This window comes from Columba livia, chromosome 2 (assembly GCF_036013475.1).
Source record: "Columba livia isolate bColLiv1 breed racing homer chromosome 2, bColLiv1.pat.W.v2, whole genome shotgun sequence".
NCBI lineage: Eukaryota > Metazoa > Chordata > Aves > Columbiformes > Columbidae > Columba > Columba livia.
This window is the reverse complement of record NC_088603.1, coordinates 46,118,178-46,132,041: the sequence shown is the minus strand read 5'-3', so window position 1 is coordinate 46,132,041 and position 13,864 is coordinate 46,118,178. Positions and strand designations below refer to the sequence as shown.

The following is a 13,864-nucleotide window of genomic DNA, read 5'->3' as shown; positions in this document are numbered from 1 at the left end:
AATATTTTTCTGTACTAGGACATCATTGCCTTACTGAACTGCTAACTTGCTTTGGCACAATAGGCTTTAGATGTAGATTCTCATGATCAAAAATAATTATTCCCTCTATTTCCCTCTATAAATAACTGAGTAAACATTTGTTAATTTACATTGCACTTCAAAAATGCTTTTGATTAAAACATTTTAAATGAATTAAAAATGAATGTAGTGCTTTTCTGATTTTCATTCATACCAAATAAAACACTGAATATTTTTACATGTGAAAAGCTTAAGTGAGTGATCAAAACAATATATTCTTCTTTTTATTTAAAAAAGGAATTCATACATAGACACACAGCCTTCCAGCTCTTTCTCATATTCCACTCAGAAACAGTACTTATTCTTCTTCAAATTCCCTCTTTTATTATGTCTCAATAAAAAAACATGAACCATAAAGCCTTCATAACACATCCATTACCCCCACTTGGTCATTTCATAAGACTGTCCTCTGAGCTATTAATTTCTATCAGTTAATCTCTGAGGCCAAAACAACTGATAAAAGCAGGATTGTAACTAAATGTTCAACTCCTCAGACTGTGCAATCCTTACAATGACAAGCCATCCTATCATAACAAATCTCTCCTACACTTATTTAATCAGAAACACAATGCTCAAAATACCAGTTTTGGGCTACTGTTCTGATTTTTTTTTTCTACATAAATAATTACTGTGATCTAACTAATCCAAAATCCCTATTCACTTTGAGTAGCTGAAGATGCCTTTTATTTTTATTTTTACCTTGACAGTTCTAACTCTTGTGTCAGACTTTTGGATGGGGAAAATTGCATGGTTAGGGCATGATACAAATGTTATGCTCAACTTACTTCAACTTCTTTGCTTTCTCATCTGCAGCATTTAACTTCCTCAGCCTCATCCGTTCCCGCGGTGTCATTTTCTGTACTTCAGACAGTTCCTGCAGAGTTTGCAAATGAACTTTCCTATGCCTGAAATTGAATGCATGCAAACCCATCTTCATATAAAAATGTAAATATCAGTATTTTGATTTGATATTGAAACGTACTGACATTTCAAATGGAATAATTAGAAAGTCACAGGTACTGTAACAGACTAAATAGACCTTGGTTTGGAAAGCAAATGCCTCTTTTAAACTGAAATATTTAAACTTAGACTTAGATTCATGAAGAACGTGAATCATTTCAGGCAAGAATGGAAAAAGGTAAACTCAGCTTCTTGAAAGAATAAATGTTGAAGCACAGTGAAATATTTACCCTGCCAGGCTTCATTATTGAGCATATTCCAAGTAAAAAGGCAGTCTTTAAATGAGAACCACAGAAAAAAGGAGTATCACCCATGCACTTTACATTGATTGTTACAAGCTGTCTAGAATAAGAGAGAATAATACTGTGTCTTTAATGTTTCCTCTTGAATTTCTAGTCCTAATCAATAATAACAATTCACTGGTAAAATGGTCTCCACAGACCACCTCTGAAAGCTAAGCACGAGTTATTGACATATCTATCTCAGCTGTATTTATCAACATGGGAGAGAAATATTAGTCGTGTATCAGAAAAAGGATATTAATCTCAGATTTTTATCTCACATCCTACAGCAATTACAAAGATTGAACCATAGTTTACAATGCCTTGGCACTCATGTTTCACTTACATAACTTTTTCTATTGTTTATTTTTATGACACCAAGTATTCATTTCAAATTACTATTTTTGCTCTTATAAGATAAAATCCACTTCTGATCATCTGAGAACCCAGTTTTGTAACCATATAAATTACAACACTCCTTCTGGACTATCATTTTAAAATCAGGATTTTAATAAATGAGAAGTTTTCATTATGCTTTTCAGATGTTGACTATAGAGGGAAACGGTGTAAAGATATGAATATTAGTGTGAAATATAAAAGACTAAGGACAAAGACAAAAACTCAATTATTCATAAGAATGGAACTAACTCTTCAAGTATGAATAATGTTAGACATATTTCTTGTCCCCTGTAAAAAATTCTAATTTAAATTACAAGGATCTCTTGGGAAAAAGAAGACATTTTTCATCCAAGCTGAAACTGAACTTGTACAGCTTTATGCTTACTTAAATATTTAAAATTTATGACTTGCATGGGACTGGAATAAAGTAAGCCATTAGAGGACATTACGAGAAGAAACTAGATTCAACTGTACATGGCAAAAATAATTCCTGGTGAGAAAGAAAAATCATAGATATCAAGTAGCAATGACTGGGGAGGACACCATAACAAGCAGCTCCTTGTACACTCAATCAGATGAGAGTATTGCTTCACTGCAGCAGATGTAGAAAATTCACTATGTTTAAATTATTCTTCTGCTCTCTACCGTTTTCCAGGTATTTTTGTTTTGTTTTTTTTTACCTATCGCTTTAGATCTCGCATTTTGCTTACCAGTAGCAACACAGACAGTGAATGTTCTCCTAATAAAAGTCATAATAAGATTATGACTCTATGCATATTCCTAACATTTAGCTAAAAATAATCAGACTGTGGCACACTTGAAGATAATTTATAGTGAAGCTTCTCCTGGGACTTTTTTCTCAAATTAACGCCCTGAATTTGAAAACCGCAAGGTAAAATTCCACGCTCAAAGAGAAACTGTTGCCATCCATTGCTCCTCAATTTTTAGGACCTCTGGAACAGAAGCCAACTTTCTATTTCCTTTTAACAAAAGTATAGGGTCATAATGTTAGTAGTTAGAACTTGATCTTCATCTTAGAGACTACAGGCTTGCTTTTGAACAAGAATGGTTACAGATTCTCAGATGTACATGAATGTCCTCCTCCTATGCAAGCTCTGTCAATACATGAGAGGTCCATTTGGAAGGTGATAAGACTCAATACATGTGAGCTAATGAAAATGGATCAGGGATGGAACATCGCACTTGTTACTAATAATCAAAACTGGTTTTATCAGTCTGTTCTACAAGCCTGTGGATTTTTGAAGTCTAATTATATATTTTGCAGGTAAAAATACTGCTTCCTCAAAGCATCTACAGTCTTTTGGTGCATATAGATAATTTGAAATCCTGTACCCACAAAATAAAGCCATGGATTAAAAGTTTCTGAAAGATTCGCATACTTTATGTTCTAATAAGCATTAAACTCTCAATATAATTCAGATGGAGTCGGCATAATATTTGGGCAAGTCCCCTAAACTGTTTAAGGTATATCTCTGAGGAACACCTCTGCAGTTAACTATATTTCATTCAAAGAGGCAGGAATCCACTAACAGTTAATTGAATCAACTCAAAACCAGCAGCTGCCTACAAAATATACATCTAATATTTCCCTATTGAATATCTGCCTGACTCTTGTATTTCCAGTAAATTAGCAAAGGGTTGTTTCTAGCAGAAGCCATCATGTAGAATAATAAGAAAGCCAAAAACCTGAGAGGAGCCACAGCCATGTCCATTTGCTCTTATTTATTAGATGGTTATTACTAGGCAATACAGGTATCATTTATTGTTGCATTTTACATCTATACTTGCAAAGCTCAACAATTTGTTTATACTAAAGTTAAGTATTTACACCAAAACAGAGAACTTTAGTCTGATTAAAAGACAGAGACTTATCTGGCAATGAGATACAAGAACAGAAGTGACAGGGCAGAAACCCAAACCACAATTCCTAGAGATGACAGCTTTACAGATAGACTCCCAGTGTCAAACTTGGAAAAAAAAAAGATATACAGATTTTGCTGTCTTGAATTCCACTGTCTTCACTCCACTTTCTTCCTACCACTGATACTAAATACCACTGTCATTAGAAAAGCTGAAGCTGGTCACATCTCCTAAAGGGATGCTTGCAAACAGCAAAATTGGCAGCATCGGCAAAGTGACCACAGCTGCAAAACTGAGGGTCCTCTCCGAGAGCAGAGGTCGCAAAAGATGCAGGGGAAAGGCCTGTTGCCCCAAAAGCAGCGCTAATTCTGGACTGGAGCATGGGGTTCTTTATCACTGTTACCTAATAATGCGAAACAAAATTTCGGATAGCTGTTAACGTCTTGACAGTTATTTAGAGGAAACATGAAGCAGGGACATCCATTGCATCTGCGCAGGATCACAAACTCCTGATTTTGAGCATCCTAGCTCCTAACAGAGCAAAACCACATACAGAAAACTCAGGGACAGGAAGCAAAAAGGGGGGCCAGCTGCCATCAAAACTGCAGAGCTAATTTACAAAGGCAAGATGAGATTGCCCATGTTGAGATTTCTTTAATCATTGCAGCATTGTAATTTAATGCAATTAATTAATTTAATATATATTCAGTGTCTAGGAGAGAGATCATCTACAAAGGCACTACTGATATGAGAGCCAATAAACATCATAAGCCTTAACTTCTCACTATAGTTACAAGACAAATATAATAGTGTCCTATGGACATACTAGCTGAATATTAGTTTCAGTGTATAGACTTTTAGTTTGGTATCATTTAGGAAACATAGCTTTGACATTCAATAGTTAGTAGGTACACAAGCAGCAGCACTATAAATAACCACGGCATAACTAGAATGATGATCTCAGCCTTCAAAATATAAAGGTCCTAAATTAACATATGCATATACTACACATGTGTGCACAATTCACACAGTTATATAATAAAATTATTTGATCTACAAATTATTTTTTTCCCCTAAATCTTAATGATGCCTCTCACTAATGTGATTACTCTTCTGTATTTCTGGGGAATGGGTCCCTCTGAAAATAAAGCACTACGAGACTAACCCAAGTGGTTGCTACATGATATTATCTGGTAACACTGTAATTTCATATACTGCTGCCCATAAAACACTTAAAAATACTTACACTGCATCAAAAATGGGGGCAGCTTCTTTCCTCCAATTAAGTGCCTTGTCTTTCACAGTCATGTTTGCGAACTTATACTGTATATTCTGCAAGGAAATAAAATAGAAGTGGTGTCAACACTTGAGGCTAAAGTGATCCAGACTCTTCAGCTATGACCCAATGCAGTCCTAATGTAAAATCTGACTGAGCAGTTTTCCTTCCCACATTCTTAGAAACCCAAACAATATATACACTGAAGGAGGAATCACAAGAGCAAGATGCACTGGTTTTCATTAAAACTATGAGTAACCAGAACAGTTTAGAGATGATAGGCACAAATGATCGGCACTTGTTACACATAAATGCCCATTCTCTGTATTGCTCATAACATTTTAAAGGGAATACAGTCAGCACGTAAAGTGACAACGGCTTCATTACCCACTGCCTCACTACCTCAGTCATATTTGTAATTTAGCTTTGGAAGTCCCCTGGATTAGTGTTCCCATGAACTGCTATCTGATTATTTTTTATCATCACATTTTCTCTGCTTCCATTCTGCTTTTGCAAAACACATACTCAAATGGTAAGTGTACAGCTATCGCTCTTTCTTATATACCTTTAGTTGTTCATCAATATAAGGGATTCTTAGAATCTCTGCTGCTGCAGGCCTCAATGAAGGATCCTTATTTAACATGCTGAAACATTAAAAAACAAAAGTCTTAAATAAGTGATTTTCCAAATTAAATTAAAAACCTGCTGAACAAGAAAATAACATACCTGCACAGCACAGCATTCAGTCTGCTTGGATATCTATCAGGAAGAGAAGGGGTATCACCTTCTACAATTTTTAAAACAACAGACAAAAAATTGTGTCCAGTAAATGCATGGTTCATACAGCACATCTCATATAAAATGCATCCCAGAGACCTTTAAGAATAAAATAATAGGAATAGTATAAACAATATTTTTGAAATTAGCATGCATAGTGACATTACAGTAAGTACAATTACAACTGTGGGCCATTTTCTCCTGGGAATAGGATGTTTCATTATCACGCTATCCTTTTCATTCAAAATATTTTTATTCAAATCACAAATTAGTAACTTTATAAATAGGAGACATTGTCATTCTATTTCCATAAGTGCAGGCACAAACTTAAATTCTATATATAAAAAATATATATAAATAAAGTAAAACCCTATTGTATGAACTAGCTTTTAAGGGGTTACTCATTAAGTTTGGAAAGAAGTATTTTAATTAGTGACCGACTGACAAAGTAGTTTAGTAGTGTTTGGACACAGGTTTGTTTAAACTATTTTTGCAAATCAATTTCTGACAATAAACTGAGGCTAAAATTCAAGTTTGAATTAAATAATGCCAGTCTCAAATAACAGAAGTGTCTTCTGGTGCAATTTCACTCATTTGGTCACGTGTTTCAAATAGATTCCAAAATTGGTTTAGACTCAAAGAATTATCAAATTTTACATGACAGCATCATACTGCAACATCTAAAACTACATTTCCTCAGCATTTTATTTGGAGAAGAAAAGAAGAAAACTGAATATGCAGGTCTGGAGATGTAGCTGAGAACCAAATTCAATTTTAAATTATTAAAAGAACTGAGAAGAATGATTACAAACAATTTTAAAAGGGCCTTTGGTTTACCATCACTTTATTTATCAGGCTGTTATTTACTAGGACCAGACCCACCTAAGTAACCCACCTAAATATCAGAGCAACTTTACTCTTAATGTAGTATTTGTTTGTGGTATTTATAATTTACAGAAGCAGCATGAAAATAAAGAGTAGTGATAATAAGTAGAAGTAAGTATAGGTGAATGGCTTTGATGAAAAAGGTATAAACATTATCTTTGAAAGCAAATAATAAATAAAGTTTCAGTTATTCATTTTGGTTAAAGAACATGAAACGATTCAGTCTGTCTGGCAATGAAAGAATAAAGGAAATAATTTAAAGCTGAAGCCCAGGCTCTAACATAAAATGGCAATAAGGAAAGAGAATAGGGGGGCTCTCATTGGTACTTTTCAAAACAGTACATAAAAACAGTTAGCAGAGCATTTTTGCCAACAACTGCATAAAGACCAGTTACTGAGGTACATAAATAATTGCCTAGTTTTTTTAAAGATTTAACTGTCAATCAACTTCCAAACTTCCAAAATCAGTAAACAGTAACACACAGATTACTATCTACATGATGTATGTTCAAACTCTGAAACAAGATAATTCCTACATGAGAAAATACTTTACAAGAACAAAAAAGTCCCCTGCACACATGGCCTCTGAAAGCATCAAACAAAAATGGAAACCCGCCGGAGGGAAGAAAAAAGGAAGGAAAATCCCAGCCTGACAGACTGTACTATGACTGCTTTTTGCAGAATCAATCTGTTTTGGAGGCTGCTTGATTCTGGCAGCTAGAAATTGCTTAATGAGCCATCAGGAGCACAGGATTTGCCACATCAGGGAAGCCCATTTATTCATCTAGTTTAGTACTCCGACTACACCTGAGGCTTTGGAGGATTGGAGGAAGACAAAAAGAACACCCAGGGCATTCTGCTGCAGCCGGAGACATGAACAGGCTACCCAGGGAAAATCCCATCTGTCCTATGAAAGAAAAAAAATGAAAGAAAAAAAGAAAAGAAAAACGAGGGAAAATAATATTTTTTTTACTGCAGGATATTATTTGAAATGAAATAAATACCTCCTGAGCTAAGAAATGCTGCCCTGTGTCCCAAAGCAAGGCTATTTCTTCCCAAGGACAGCTCCTGAGCTGCGATTGCCCAAGGGAGTTAGCGCCAAGCTTTTGCCTCAGGACTGCATTTCTCAGCTGTGTTTCTACAGTCCTGGTCTAAGCATCTTGTAAGGAGCATATTCAGCAAGCAAAAATTGCTTCCTGATTCCCATAAAGCAATCTGCACATGACCCATCCATATAATTTAATTACTTTTATAATCATAGCTTGTTGAACTGCCAGTGTTAGAAAATTATAAAATGGTTGTTAAGCTAGCCAGCCAGAGCATTAGGTTTGATGGCTCCCTGTGTTTGTGAATAGGTTTGACAAAGGTTCTAAACAGCACTTCATTTCGGCAAAACTGATGTATGACCATTTCACATTGAAGCCACTTAGGCTCAATTACATAAAAGGGAGCATCTGGACAGGCTTCAGTCTGTTCTCTGGGATATTGACTGACAAACCTCTAACTTCTCCTCAGGAAGAAACACCATGAGGTTTGCGTTGCTAACTGCATTGCCATCCTTTTGACATCTTCTGATCTTTTGTAGAACTTTCCAAACTATGTTATAGCTCTTCAAATGTTTGAAGATTCAAGTTTGATTTTAAATTAAACTCCAAAAGCCAGATAATCTAAATGCAGATAGCTTCATGACTTGCATCTCTCAGTCTGATCATACCAGAAGGTCTTAAGGATTTGCTGACTCCAGAGTCTATGAGGAATATGTACATGGGTACACATAACATCATGACTCTCTCAGCCATTGTTTTTCAGGTCTTCACTGCTTTTACTGCTATTTTTGGCAACTATTCTACATAAAATTTGGCAGCAAAAAAAATAAAACATTTTTGGATTGTTAATAGTAAAGAGAAATACAAATTGGGGGAAAAGTACAGACAAGCAATCACAATTAAAATGACAATCCCAAAATCTATGGTGTAGGGAGCCAAATTTACCCAAATCCTACAGAAAGACCATCTGTCAAAATCTGACAATACTTGACAGAAGACAGGGTACAATGGATTTAAATGTTACTGTGACATTGCTGTGTCTCTGAAGACAAAAAGAAAATTATACCTCCCTTGTAAATAATTTGCTAAGTCTCTAAGTGAAAAAACATTTGATTTTCAACTAAAATATTTCTGTTATGTCAGCCTCTGAGATAATTTATAACACAAATTTATGCACAAATCCTTTGAAAAGTTACAGATTTAATTTGCCTTCTATGCTTATAGCTTTGAAAAGAAGAGAGAAATGTTATTGCTGATAACTGTTTTTATACACTTTACGTCATCCACTCAGAAACAAAATACAATACAGTTCCAGTAGCCACTGCACAGACAGGTGCTCAATATTTGTACCCAAGGACCTTTCTTGATCCTTGGCAGATTCCCAGCCAGTACAGATTTCAGAGTCTCACCTGAGAAACCCCAAGATCTCACAGTTAGGAAACCTGCAAAAAACTGCAGGTGAAATGTCAGGTAACTACTAGTGGCAAGCAAATCTTGTTAATGCTATTCAGGGGCTGAGCACGGAGATTGTTTCCACTGGGATGGGCAAGAGTGATGCCTGCTTCCCAGTATGAAGAAAACAGGACCTAAACTGGTTTGGAACCCTTGTCTGAAGGGAAAACAAGTTTTCTGAAACAAAACAGAACTCTGAGGAAGCCACAACAGCACACTTTAGCTTTAGGACCACTGCAGGAGTTATCATTAACCTATTTGGTAAGTCTGGGATTTCTAGGTTGCATGAAGATAATGGAAGTACAAAGGTGCCCCTGTTGTTTGGAAAACCTTAGATAAAAATCCAATGTTCACCTAGTGCATTAGTGAGTAGTCACGACTTCCCTAAATGCACTAAGTACCTGTTTTTAGCTTACTCCTCCCTGGAAAGAAATGTTTTCATTTTGTTTGAACAGTTCTGGGAGATGGGGGATGCCAATTGTTCTCAGCCTAATGTCATGAACACCAAGTCTGTTTGGGCTGGAGTGATGATTTTTAGGCACTGCATGGAATGGAATGAAATAAAAGCTGATTAAAATTGTTACTTGGTTGGTAGAGTTTCATATAGTCCTCATGGATCTCTAATTGCTTTCTTAATAACATTGCTGATGGGTCTCCATCTGTGATTTGTTGGTGCTGGGAGATGTGTTCTGCCATGATTCTTCAATAGTCTTAGTTGGATGACATTGACACAAAACTGGGCAGATTCTGACCCACTATTTGCTACCAAAAAGATATTTTAAAAACACCCTTCCAAATAACAAAATAAAAACCACATAAGCCAAAGGATCTAATATATATACCCAGCACATGTGGTTTAACACAGGGGATGAGTCACACCTGCTGTGTGCCTATAAGCACAAAGAGGGTCAGACATTTTCCAGGGAAAGAGTGTGTCTCTGGAACATGAACTGGTTAGACAAGAAGTCTGGTGGCTTTGTCAGCCACAGGGGTTTGAGGAAACTGTTGCCTGGAAGGGTTTGAGAACAGCCCAGCTGCTCCTCCTGGACATCAGAGGTTCAGACCGAGGTCTCTGCTCTGATTCAGACCAGAAACACAAACTCCGATCCCTCACACCACCAGAGACCATCTTAGCCACAGGCTACTGGCTATTTATTACAGTTCCCTCTGTGTCCTGGTTTCTATAAATTACAAAATAGGCACTGCCCCAGAGAAACAGACTGAAACCATGTCCCACCATGCGACTCCACCTTTCCTGACCATAAGAAATGCCCTAAAATGACACGCGGACTCTTCATTTTGCTCGACACACAAATGCAGCGCCACAGCACCGGCGGCACAGGGATGCCAGTCCCACCACGCCGTGCGTAAGGCCAGGAAGGGTCACCAGGACCCCGGCACCCCCGTGCCTCTGGGTCACACTGCGCTCGTGTAGAAGTGAGGCCCAAGCGCCAAACGTGTGTGCGCACACGTCACCTGCTGATCCTCCACCCGCCCTGGCCTCTCCAACCACTCACTGTCTCAGCTCGGCTGCCGGCGCTGCCCTGACTGCTCCGTCTGCCGCCCGACAGGGGAAGCACCGACGGGCAGAGGGGCTGGGGAACTCCTGAGCTGAGACCAGCTCCCCAGGGAAGCTCCTCGCCTGGAAAGGAGGAAACCCCAGACTGCAGCATCTGCAAAGGCTTTGCCTCACTGCCTGGTCAGTCCAGGCTCAGCATTGGGAAGGAAAACATGGGTGACAATTTTGCCTCCTATGAATTATGATTTGGTATAAAACATGGAATAGCAAAGAACTCCAGCCCTGACGCTTTAACTGAGGACAAATTTAAATGCTGCAGCTTCTCTGAACCTAACTGCAGAACTTCTTCTGTACGTAAAAACTGTAAAACATGAAGCTTTTCACATCCATTGACCTCAGGCTATAAAGGACAATACTTCTTGTACCAGCTGCTGCACTGTGGATATTCAAGCCAGTTTTGAAAAGCCAGTTGTACAACGTTTCAGTGAACCTGAAAAGCACAAAGTCTCTTTAGAGTACATCATTACTGCAGTGAAAATTAAGGTCTTTCGAATGAACAATGATTAAATGTACTGAACAGTGAGAGGACCATGATAACTTAGATAGCAATAATTGCCTTTTCTAGAAGATACTTTACATTTTCTTACATTTAACACTTGTAATTCTGAATTTTTCTGTATAATATTTTGAGTCCTACTAGGGATAAGAAGGACAGGCCTGAAGAGAGAACATCACTTCAGGCGAGCACGAAAGACTTGGGCAACTTCTTCATGAGCAACTGAATTTCCTGCAAAGCAGCACAAGTATTTCACCCCACCTGGAGCCTCCAGGGTGGGCTCCCCTGGGTCTCATCTTTTAACCCCCATTAAATGGGGCAAATGAAAAAAAAACATCAAACAGAATCATTATTAAAAGATTAAATGAAGAGATGAAATGACCCAAGTATCAATCAAATGAATGAGTCATGGTAGTTGACAAGTCCTGATCAAAAGAGAGTTTCGTGGCTCGGAAAGACAAGGGTTTTGTGGGCTGGGGGTCTAGTGAGTCAGGACACACCTGCTCCTTAGTGCCCCTACAGCGAGGGCCAGCAAGCTCCTATAGAAGGCAGTTCCACCTTCAAATATGTGCTCTGGGTACTGCTTTGGACACATTACAAAATGCATAAAGTATAGCAGAAAACTAATAGCTAGAGATTTGTTGCAGAGGCATGGGGAAAGCTTTTTTTTCTGCTATTTTGTAAATTTTAAAAGGGTGATTGACATGTCTATAAAAATAGTGGACCAAACTCTGCTTTCATTTACTCTGTACAATGTTAATGACTTATATGGATTGACACTTGTAACCACGAATAGAACTTAAACGCGTATTTTACATTGCATTTCAACTGCAATAAAAGAAATTATTCTTTAGAGTAAAAGAGCACTAAAAGCTGTTATTCCTGTCTGTTCACTTGTTTTGACATATTTTGAAATCTCTCCATATACTTTTATTGACTATATGTATTAACTGATATTTATTTTGATACAGATGAACAAGAGAGAATCTGACATCAAATCCATTTCAGTTCAGCTACACAGACCATGAGATGAGATTCCCGACACATCTGTTGACTGGATTGAACTCTGAAAAATGGTTGCTACCAGTTGAGAGTATAGATGACTGTTCTTAACTTTTATAATTATATCCTGCAGTCACAAATACATTTTGTAAAGGCAGAACTGATCAGGAGCTAGAGTAAATTATCAGATAAAGAAGCTACATTCCAGTAGTCAAATGTTTTAAGAAGGAAATTTTACAATTCAAAATATTAATAAAAAAGGAACCTTCAGATACACACACCTACAGAAAAAAAAATCTCTCAAGAGAAGAAACAAAGCCCATTTTACACAAAAGTACTATGACAGAATTAAAAAACACGATAGTTTTTACTATCATCTTAAAACACAATGAGATGTTTTAGGACACACATATAAACAAGGCAGATATTCTCCCCATTTCAAAAATCTTTCTTCATCTTAGCTTGCAAGAGTACCTGCGCACCTAATCCTTTCCCAATGTCTTTCACCAGATCTCAGCTTCTCAACTTGATTCTCTAATCAGCATCTCAGAAGTCTTGATCTCAAGAATTGGTGCCATCCAAGTGCCAAACTGACACTTTCTTTCTACTTTTGAGCCTTTTCTGAAACAGTGTCTTTTTGCTTCCGTCCTAACACTCCAGTTATTCTCATTTTCAGCTGCCCTCCCAAGTACCTTCTTCCTTTTCGCACTCTCCAATATTTTTCTATTCAGGTCCTAAGAAGGTCCTTCTTCTGCTTCCCTCTCAGCCAGGAATCACTGTTTCCTTGAACACTTGGAAGTTTCACAGAAAGTTTCTTCTTTGCATTCATTGTTTTCAATATGAAAAAGAAAAAGATTTCTCCCTTCCTAGCAAAACTTGGTCTACAATCAGCCTGTGTCATGGCAGAGGCTGGACCTGAACCTTACCCTCCTTTGAAGTCTGAGACAACCCAAAATAACAGTAAACTACATGCTTCTTAACACAAAGAGAGAGCATTCAAATTGCAACATATGACACAAATGTCCCTGAATAGTTTTACTGGAGTAGTGTGAGCATCCTACTGACAGAGCCGTTTAAAAAAATAAAATAAAATAAAGTAATTTCTAAATAGAGTCAAATATCTAAATATTCTAAACAGAGGGCTAGAAAATAAATGCCTAATACAACCGAAATAGCATGCTTAGTACTCACCAAATGTCAGATTTTGTGTTGTATCCCTGGTGCTTCAGTGCCTCTGGACTCATGTAGTATGGTGTCCCAGTAAATGTAGTTGCTAGATCACATGAACCCATCAAAAGACAAGAAACTCCAAAGTCCCCTAAAAGTAGGAAGTAGAATCTCTTTATAAAATATATAAATCTACATTTATTAATATAAACTCTTTGTGTTTATTGTTAGGCACAATAAAATGACCGTAAGTCAAAAAAATTGCCAGAATTTTAAAATATGGGGGAAAAAAATCTACAATTCTTCATAACAGAACCACAAGAATATTATAGAACTATAGAAGAGGACTCACAAGGTCACCTAATTCAAACCCCTGGCTCAAAGCAAGGCCAACTTTAAAGTTACAGAAGGCTGCTCAGATCCAGGTCCAGTCAAGCCTGAAGCACCCTCAAAGCTGGAGATTTCATTGCTTCTCAAGGCCCCTATTCCTGCGTTTGACTGTCAAATAAATGTTTGACCACAAAACAAAATGCTATATCAGACATGACTTTATTTAAATCTCCTTATTGACAAAATGTCAGCTAG

General features: G+C 37.2%; 1 protein-coding gene across 11 annotated transcripts in view; it reads right to left on the bottom strand.

The window, feature by feature from the left end:
• Positions 1-13,864, bottom strand: part of NEK11 (NIMA related kinase 11) — a 92,225-nt gene that overhangs the window by 45,726 nt on the left and 32,635 nt on the right. For 10 of the 11 annotated variants that reach the window (XR_010470153.1, XM_065051696.1, XM_065051695.1 and 7 more), the window contains 5 exons: positions 13,304-13,430; positions 5,602-5,751; positions 5,441-5,519; positions 4,846-4,931; positions 864-983 (listed from right to left, as the gene is read on the bottom strand). Coding sequence is in view for 10 of the 11 variants with exons in the window: in XM_065051696.1 (XP_064907768.1) it covers positions 864-983; positions 4,846-4,931; positions 5,441-5,519; positions 5,602-5,751; positions 13,304-13,430 (562 nt within the window). In the remaining variant the exon portion in view is untranslated. The remainder of the gene's footprint in view (positions 1-863; positions 984-4,845; positions 4,932-5,440; positions 5,520-5,601; positions 5,752-13,303; positions 13,431-13,864) is intronic. The other variant, XM_065051698.1, reaches the window with a different exon arrangement.